The sequence below is a fragment of the Malus domestica genome, chromosome 05 (assembly GCF_042453785.1).
Source record: "Malus domestica chromosome 05, GDT2T_hap1".
NCBI lineage: Eukaryota > Viridiplantae > Streptophyta > Magnoliopsida > Rosales > Rosaceae > Malus > Malus domestica.
In genome coordinates, this window is record NC_091665.1 from 30,649,056 (window position 1) to 30,659,312 (window position 10,257).

Below are 10,257 nucleotides of genomic sequence, written 5' to 3' on the forward strand. Positions count from 1 at the left end.
TGAACTAATTGTTCATAAAACTAAATTGAACTTATAGTTTCAAATTTAGTGCCTTTGAAAACTGAAGTTTTCATTCAAAACATACCACATGAAACATGTAGCTTTCATGCATAAATTAAACCAATACATGTCTATAGAACCTGTATGTTCTACGATATATGTATATGGCTTACCATATGACTACTCACGTTTTTCCCTCTGTTTTAGGGACATGTTGAACTTAAATAAGCTCAATTTCTCCGCTTTAGAAGTCTCTGGAAGAAACTATCTAAAGTGGGTTCAAGATGTGAAGCTCCATCTGACTGCAAAGGGTATTAAAGTCATCATCGAGGTACCTATCGCCGACAAACTTGTTGATGAAGCTCAGAAGGCTACTGCAATGATCTTTATACGAAGACACATCCATGATGCACTGCAGAATGAGTATCTTGTTGAGGATGACCCACGCACCCTCTGGCTTGCTCTAGCCGACCATTTCAATCACCAGAAAGGCATATATTTGCCTGAAGCAAGACACGACTATCAGCATATTCGCTTCCACGACTTTTAGTCTGTGAATGAATACAACTCTGAAGTTTGTAGAATCCGTTCACTGTTGAAATTCTGCAAAGTGGAACTAACCGAATCAGATCTCCTGGAGAATACCTATTCGACCTTCCATGGCGTCAATATTTTCCTGCATCAACAATATATAGCACAAAAATTCACCAAGTTTTCAGGTTTGATCTTTGTTTTACTTCTTGTTGAAAAGCAGAACCAACTTCTAATGAAGAATCATCAAGCTCGACCCACTGGCTCGAACGCCGCGCCTGAAACGCATGCAACATATTCTACCAGCCATAAACGACGAAAGAATCATCGTGGCCGTGGCAATGGGCAGCAAGCCCAACCACGGGCCAAAGGTCAACAATGTGCCGCACCTAAGGGAAGAAATGTAACCTAACAGCATCCACCAATTGCCCCTAAGGCCCCAAACTTCAAGAATAAAGGCAAAGCTCTTGTTCAGCCCACTTCTACTGAACTGGACATGTGATATCGCTGTGGATCAAGGGATCATTGGTCACGCGTATGCCAAGCTTCTCCTGAGGTTATTGCCAAGTATCATTCCTGTCGTGAATCTAACTTTGCACATATGGATCATTCGAAAGATGCAACTACATCAATGGAGATATCGGATTTTCATGAGGCGTCAGCGCCTATGGATGAATAAATTAGACATGTTTTTAGGGTGCTTACCCCTAGTGGTTGAACCCACTAGGAGTGGTCGGCCCTACCCCCCTATTTTCTAGGTTTATGGTTTAATTTTGAACAATTTTTCTAAGTATTTGGAATAATTTGTTTAGTTTTGGTTTGGTTTGTTTTGAATTATGAATTGTAATTGGAATGGATATTATTTTTTTGAATTGCTTAATTGAATGAATGGACTTATATTTATACATGTGACCAATTCAATCAATTTATTTCTAGGTATGTCTGGTGGGGAAGTTAGTTGTCTAGCAGATAGTGCAACCACGCACACCATCTTGCATGAACGACATTATTTTACTAACTTAATACCCAAGAAAGCTCCTTTGACAACTCTCTCAGGCTCATCCAACCTGATTGAAGGATACGGAAAAGCACGTATCATGTTGTCTAATGATACAATCTTGACCATTAAGGAGGCACTCTATTCTCCACGTTACGGAAGAACGTTGCTGAGTTTTAGAGATATTCGAGATAATCAATATCATATTGAAACCACTGAAGATAATGGTTCTGAATTTCTTTGTACCACTTTATACGAATATGGCTAGAAGCGTATTCACGAGAAATTGGAACGTTTACCGAGTGGGTTGTATATCACAAGCATTTGCGGCATAGAAGCCCACAGTGTGGCCGGCCCTATGCCTGATTTTCAGGACACTTTGTTGCTTTGGCATGACCGTTTGGGACATCCTAGACATGACATGATGTGTCGTATCCTCAAATCTTCACACGGGCATAAGTTACATCCCTATGTTGAACTCCCGTCATGCAAAGCGTGTTCTTTAGGGACCTTTATATACAAAGATTATTCACGACCCCCCTAAGTTTCTTCAAATGAGGGGACATTTGTGGACCTATCCAACCAACATGCGGACCATTTAGATACTTTATGGTGTTGATTGATGCATCGACAAGATGGTCACATGTTTGCTTGTTGTCCACACACAGCGTCGCGTTTGCTAAACTCCTAGCTCAAATCATTAAGCTAAGGGCTCACCACCCTGATTATCCGATTAAGTCAATTCGACTAGATAACGCTAGAGAGTTTATGTCACAGACTTTTGACGATTATTGCATGTCAATAGGAATTGATGTGGAACATCATGTACCCTATGTTCACACCCAAAACGGCCTGGCAAAAGCTTTCATAAAGTGTCTTCAATTGATAGCTCGGACTTTGGTTATGAGAACCAAACTGCCAGTATCTACCTAAGGCTATGCAATATTGCACGCAACTATGTTGGTCTGCCTAAGGCCCACCACTACTTAACCACATTCACCGTTACAGTTGGTCATTGGATACAAGTGTGACGTCTCGTATTTACGGGTGTTTGGGTGCGCCATTTATGTGCCAATAGCGCTGCCGCTACGTACCAAAATGGGTCATCAGAGAAAAATGGAAATTTATGTTGGTTATGATTCACTGTCAATTGTTCGCTACTTAAAACCTTTGACATGAGATCTTTTTACCGCACGTTTTGCAGATTGACACTTTGATGAGACAGTCTTCCCATCGTTAGGGGGAGATAAGCATGCTAACGTTCACGTAGAATGCCGCGAATTGTCGTGGTATGCTCCCACTATGTCTCATTTAGTTCCCTGCACTGCCTATTCTGAAACTGAGGTGCGACAAATTATAGATCTTTAGAGCATTGCTCAAAGTATGCCGGATGCTTTTAATGATCTAGGAAATGTGACAAGATCACATATACCCGCTGCAAACACACCTGCAAGGACAGATGTACCCCTAACGTTCACGTAGAACGCCGCGAATTGTCGTGGTATGCTCCCACTATGTCTCATTTAGTTCCCTGCACTGCCTATTCTGAAACTGAGGTGCGACAAATTATAGATCTTTAGAGCATTGCTCAAAGTATGTCGGATGCTTTTAATGATCTAGGAAATGTGACAAGATCACATATACCCGCTGCAAACACACTTGCAAGGACAGATGTACCCCATGTAAGTCAACAACCCGTCTGGGAAGGCCGGACTGTCCCCGAAGGTGGGGAGGCCGTATCGTACCCTCCATGCGACAAGGTATATTAGCGGTTAGCCAATCATTTGCTCCGACCCTGAAGCATGGCAGACCCTTTGGTTCAAAGGATTCACAACCCCGAAAGAGGAAAATGGCACCAACTAGTGACCCCTAGTTTAAATCCGACCATCGCTCACTCATCCATTCCAACACATAAGGTTATTCTATATTATGGTGATGCTTCAGACGAAACTTGCCGGCATCCCGAGAATCGTGAGATTTTGGTTTATTATGCAGTATTGGATGAGGTTTGAAATAGGAATGAGATGATCATTGACGATACATTCGCGTACTCAGTAGCTACTGACATCATGCTTAGCGATGACATTGAACCACGTTCCGTTGATGAATGCCAACATAGAACCGATTGGTCAAACTGGAAACAAGCAATCCAGGTCGAACTCAATTTGCTCGCGAAACGTAAGGTGTTTAGACCTATCGTTCCTACACCACCACGTGTGAAGCCTGTTGGCTACAAGTCGATTTTCGTGAGGAAGAGTAATGAGAAGAATGAAATAGTGCAATACAAAGCACGCCTTGTAGCGCAAAGCTTCTCTTAGCGCCTTGGGATTTATTATGAGGAGACGTATTCCCCCGTAATGGACGTTATAACGTTCCACTACCTAATCAATTTGGTAGTTTCTGAAAAACTGAATATGCAACTTATGGACATGGTAACCGCATATCTTTATGGGGATCTAGATAAGAAAATTTACATGAAAGTTCCATAAGGACTTCCATTGACTGGTTCAAATAGTTTTAGACCATGGAACACTCTCTCAATTAGGTTGAGGAGGTCACTCTACGGGTTGAAACAATCTGGGCGGATGTGGTATAACCGTATGAGTGAATATTTGACAAGTCAAGGTTATGGAAACAATGAATTATGCCCATGCGTGTTCATAAAGAAGTCACATTCTGGATTTACAATCATTGCAGTTTATGTCGATGACATGAACCTCATTGAGACTCCCGCAAAGCTTGAAGAAATTGTTGCACACTTGAAATCGGAATTTGAGATAAAGGATCTTGGGAAAACTTGGTATCATCTCAGCTTAGAGATCAAGCATTGTTCGGATGGAATCCTAGTACATCAATCGAACTACACCCAAAAGGTGTTGCGTCATTTTAATGAGGATAAAGCGAAGCCTTCGAGTACACATATGGTCATTCGGACTCTAGATGCTAAACGAGATCCTTTCTATCCAAAGAAGGATGAGGAAGAGATTTTGGAACCCGAAGTTTCTTACCTAGGTGCAATTGGGGCTTTAATATACTTGGCTCAATGCACTAGACCTAACATCTGCTTCGCTGTGAATCTTTTGGTAAGATACAGCAATGCGCCCACACGCAGGCACTGGAATGGTGTTAAGGACATTTTCCGCTACCTCAAGGGTACAACGGATTTGACCTTGTTCTATACCCACGAATCTTCGAGTGTTGCCGCCCCCTATGGTCCTTGGATTGATTCTCGCCTTGTTGGTTATGCAGATGCTGGATATCTGTCTGACCCACATAGAACACGTTCTCAAATGGGTTACGTCTTTATTGTTGGAGACACAGCTATATTTTGGAGGTCTACCAAGCAAACACTAGTTACGACTTCGTCTAACCATGCTGAGATTCTCGCCCTGCATGAAGCATCGCGTGAGTGCTTTTGGCTGAGAGAAGTTATGGGACATATTCGAAGCACTAGTGGTCTTACATCAGTCGTTGACCTTCCTACGACGATCTTTGAAGACAATGCGGCATGTATCGAGCAATTGAATAAAGGATACATCAAGGGAGACAACACCAAGCACATAGCGCCGAAGTTCTTTTACTCACACCAGCAGTAGCAACATCAGAACATTGAAGTCAAGCAAATATGTTTCCAGGATAACCTGGCCAATCTTTTCACCAAGTCATTGCCCAAGTCTACATTTCAGAAGCTCATCCAAGGAATTGGTATGCGTAAATTATTTGAGTTGAATCGCTTGTAGTTCTCTTATTTAGAAGTTATGTCTAACTCAGAGGGAGTATCTAGAAGCATACTCACATAATCTTAATTTACTCTTTTCCTACAATTAGGAGCATTTTTTCCACTAGGTTTTTGCTACCTAACGAGGTTTTAATAAGGCACCCATCATGGGATGATCATGCTCCGTTGAGTTCACTACGTTCGTCATGTTTGACGTTTGTTTTAGACATTATGCATACTTCTCACTTTTCTCCTTAGTTTATGGGTTTTTCCCATGCCTTGGGTTTTACCATAGTGAGATTTTGTGAGTTTTACTACAAATGCATACTTCACTTAAATTTGAGACTCGTGATCACCCATTGTGCCAATGACTTCATCAACTATTCTACCTTAACTGCTGAAGATCCGATGCGATGGTTTGTTGAGTATTTACACACTCAAGGGGGAGTATTGTAGTCATATTTAGAATATGAATGTTGATTGTGTAAATCCAAGTAGATATGGGAATGTATCTTATATTCCTATTACGAGTAGATTACCTATTAAATGTTGTGAATCAAATACACCTCACAATTAAATCAATCTCTTTTCTCTCTAACCATAGCCGGCTCCCCCTCTCTCTCTCTCAACCCTAGATTGTTTCATCAAATAGACCTACAACAAAATTGTAATTTTCCTAGGTCATGTATCTTTTGTAAAACGCTGGATCAATTTGGAAACAACTTCAAATTACGAATGTAATTTTATTCTTCAAGTGGTGGCGGTGAACGTCACCACTTTATTGATTTTATTAAAATGAACAGATTTACTATGTAAATCTCAAAACTTAATAACATCGTTTCAATATTCATGCTCTACCATAAGTGTGGAGTGAAAGTATTCCATATTTACTGGGTGCAAATAATAATAAACCCATAATATTCAATTCAATCGTAGCGATACAATATGATGCTGCCTTATTTTAGCTTCCCTCTTCGGACACATTCTTCACTATACAGTTCCAAGAATTTTAAACTCATATTTTCTGTCAGAATCTCAAGGCTCCTCGAGAAACCAAGTTTTGCAGGTTGGAACTTCTTCAATAAATACATCTACGTGCCCAACACAAAAAATAATGTTTTGTCTACGTGGGTGTTTTAGGTGCTATGAGATTCATGCACATATACACGTCAATCTCCATTGGCCGCCTCATGCTCCTCAATCCTCCCAAACCTGCCATACAACTGAATTATTAACAAAAATAATGCATCTTATTTAAAATTGGTCCTCGGAACCCTAGCTACATTTGTCCTCGAACCCTGGCTACTGTAGATCAGAGCAGAATGTAGAGAAGAAACTCCGGAAAAAATTATTATTATTATGAATGTTTCATGGCTTCAGTATTTGCATGCAGAGTTCCACATGTCAGGCACTATATCTAAGCCCGGCTTCGACACGTTGGATTAGCTTTGCAACTACAGAAAATTTGATGGAGTATGATCGTCGCTGAATGATCCTAACCGTCCAGAAATTAAATGTATGTAAGTATCTTGTCATGCGAGCTACCAATTTTATTTATTTTTTATGTTTTTTCTTATATATTTATTTATTTATTTATGCCACAATAAGAGCTACTACTCAAATTCAATCCATGTGATGTGACCCATCTCATAGTTACAAACCAATATTAGTGGGTGAGACCCGGGTATTTCCCCATTTGGAAAGTCAAAACTTTATGGTGGGGTTAGTATTTTGAAGAAAAAACAAAAATACCAAAAATTAGAGGGTAGAGTCACTTGGGTTTTATGTGGGGAAAGTCAACCATTTGTTTAGTATTTGTGCAAACCAAACTTTGCAACCACCACGCTTAATATTATGCCAAATCAATTTTTGATGAAAAACTTAGATGGTAATATACAGAGGTATATAATCATCATCAAGTGAATAGAGGGCAATGCTATAGATCTCAACGTTTTCCAATAATGCTTTATTAACTGATTAGTAAGGCACTGAAATTTAATTAGTGATGAACGCATGTAGAATGTAGAAGAATAAGTAGAATTAGGTTAGACATTCGAGATTCAAAATCTTTATAATAAAAGAAAAACGTACTAATTAATATACCGTTTGACCATTTATATTGAGGGAAAATTTTGAAATTATAAGAAATATTTTCCAAACTCTAATAATAAAAGAAACTAAATGCGGAGAAAGTCGGCGATTCTACCTTTGAATATGTGGATTATGTTTTGAACAAAATCGTTAAGCTTACTACTCTCTAACATGAATGGGTGATCTTAACTAACTTTGCAACTACATTAACTGCAAGCATCTTATAGTATTTCTGATAAACTACTCGTTTAGGGTTTCAAACCAGAACGTGACCCTTAAACCATATATAATTAGAGATTAGCCTACGATTACGTCTTGAATGGAGTTTGACCAGTTAGGAACAAAGAGATCTCGATTCTTTGAAACACATGAGACCACATGGATCAGCCGATTGTAAAGACAATTTTGGAATAATATTAGTGACTTCAATTATACTGTTAGTGAGAAATTAGTCAAATGCCATTGTTGTTAGCAAATTAAAATTCCATTTTACCCAACTAATACATGTGCAACAGATATATGATCAGCCACCCATCATCACCTATAAACCTTGATTTTTAACCAACTAATTAATCTCCATAATCCATATAATTGTTCAATTATACTGATTAAGAGGGGCACCATTGACTATGACCAAATCAATGCATTTGGATTTTTTATTTCTTATTTTTGCTATTTTCTTTTGGTATAGTTGTGGCAAACCACATTAGGCTCGTTTAGAAGTGTTTTTAAAATTACTGAAAATGCTTTTAAAAAAAACATTTTTAGGTTATAAAAGCTCCAGTTATGTGCTCGTATGAAGCACTGCAAGTATTTTTTTTAGAATTCACTTGAATTTGTACAGATTGGTCCAAAAAATATTTCGACAAAACCATTTTCAGCCATTTTAAGAGAAGTTTCAAACCAGCCCATTATCTTTTAGTATATAAATTAATTAGTTAGTTAGTTAGTTATTGAAAAATCAACATGCGGTGTGAGATGCTTAATTATGCTAATTAGTAGCATTAGTGCTACTAACCAAAACGTTTCCTTCTCAAAACCTTTTTAGTCAGCTGTCAGATTCTGCATCGAGGACGACAGTTGGCTACTTTGGAAACTTTATACTATTATACGTATACAGTTATACTAGTGACAAATTAGATATTTGAAAAGCTTGGTTAATTTGTCTTTCACCAATAGAGGCATGCTTGCCCAAATATGTACAACCTAAAATACTTTGAAATTAACACGCGTAATGTATTAATTACAAATAGCACTCATTACGTATGTATAAACGATTCACAGTAACATTTTGTCGTAACGTAACCGATGATAAGAATTCTTGGCTGCAATCATTGGAAAACTTTGAATATATCATGACCACAAATTGGAAACAAATATGATAAGCCATATGAAAATGATGATCTAAAAATTAAGAGAGGTTCAACTTGGATGTTTTTTATGTGCCATGTGATAATGAAAGTGACACACTCGGACTTCTCCCATTAGGTCAACATCATCTTATTCATCCTCCATCGAGTAAAAGACAAATTTAGAGTACATTATTATTAAGGATTGCGAATTCTAAATCACGTCGGCTACATAGTTTGGTTTTTTTTTTTTTTTTTTTATATAAAGAATGAATCTTAACTTGTATCATTACAGTCAAAGGAATTGATAGAGATGAGGGTTTGGGCAGCAAACATACAAATGAAGCTTATCAATTTGTATGTTATTGTACGAGCTAGTAACCATTCAACGTTTAGAAAATTCGACATTCATTAGGTCATCAACGTTAACTGATAGCATCATTAGTGTGAAGTGAGGATCTAGGCAAATAATGAAGTTGATTTTCATTGACATGTCATCTATGAAGCTATGAATCCTCAAATTGAGTTTATTTAGCCAAGTTAAACCTTAAATATACTTGTTAAAAGGGGCCGTTTTGGGAATTCACAGCTCCATAGATATGTGAGAGTTAACCAGCTTCAATATTTCTTACGTTATCACTAACGATAATGACCTAATAGTTATTGAAAGTATTTTAAAAAGTTGTGACCAATTTGAGATAACCGCTAAATGTTAGATAACTTTTTGTACTAACCTTATTACTTATTCAACTTGAACAAACTTCAACTAAAATTTTTAGGGAGGACATCCAGACGTAATTCTACTTCATCAATAGTTTAACAACATAACATGCTAACGCACTCGAACGAAAACGTTTTGTAACTGTGTACACAAATGCTTGAGAAATGGACCCAATAAAGCCAGATAAAATTTTGTTGCTTGCATAACACGATGTGTGGTTTTTGTCTAATTTCCAAGTGGCAGGAGGAGAATAGATAGAGAAAAGTGAGGGGACCTATAAGCCATGGACCAAAATACCGGAGTGACAAAATTGGTTGAGTCAGCTGACCCTCATAATTTAACCACATGGACCCAAAGTAGCCTTCAGTGGATAGTGGATAGGGTCCAATGTGGTGCAATACGACTGGTTTAGCAAGCTATACAAACCAAGCAGACGAAGGGCCAGTTGTACTAGTACGAAGAAAATCATAGGGTGGTCCAGTCTAAACTTGCTATATGGTCCAGAGGCAGAGTGAGGAATGAGGATTTTCTTGTGGCTGAGAAGGGCACGGTGAAGTCCCTTGTGAAATACATGGAGGTACTCGGCAAGTGCCATGTGAAATCCTCATGGCTAGGGAGAAACAAAAGGATTTGAATCAATTTTTGCTTTGCTTTTCAAGATGTCCGTGTGCATTTATGTTTAGGAAGTCAAGTTTGCCAAGGATTTAAATATTTCATCAACTTGTTCTTTGATTTCAATGTTTTTGGACTTTACATTTAGGGTTTAGAGAGAGGTGAAACAGTTGGGAAGAGAAAAAATTGAAGTCAAAGATGGTGATGCACAAGAGGGCTTTATTGCATGTCAAATTGT

The 10,257-nt window shown here is 38.3% G+C and overlaps 1 protein-coding gene across 1 annotated transcript; it reads left to right on the top strand.

Moving 5' to 3' along the window:
* Positions 1–3,123: 3,123 nt before the first annotated feature.
* LOC139196203 (uncharacterized mitochondrial protein AtMg00810-like) lies at positions 3,124–5,124 on the top strand. Its single transcript, XM_070821873.1, has 3 exons — positions 3,124–3,288; positions 3,473–3,534; positions 4,074–5,124. The coding sequence occupies exons 1-3, from the start codon at positions 3,124–3,126 to the stop codon at positions 5,122–5,124; spliced, it is 1,278 nt and encodes a 425-aa protein (XP_070677974.1).
* Positions 5,125–10,257: the final 5,133 nt, after the last annotated feature.

Excerpts from the sequence above, each read along its gene's own strand:
- LOC139196203 (XM_070821873.1), top strand. The coding sequence starts at position 3,124 with ATGTCGGATGCTTTTAATGATCTAGGAAATGTGACAAGATCACATATA. Across the intron at positions 3,289-3,472 it reads CGTACCCTCCATGCGACAAG|ACGAAACTTGCCGGCATCCC; the intron begins GTATATTAGCGG and ends GTGATGCTTCAG. Across the intron at positions 3,535-4,073 it reads ATTATGCAGTATTGGATGAG|GTTGAGGAGGTCACTCTACG; the intron begins GTTTGAAATAGG and ends TCTCTCAATTAG.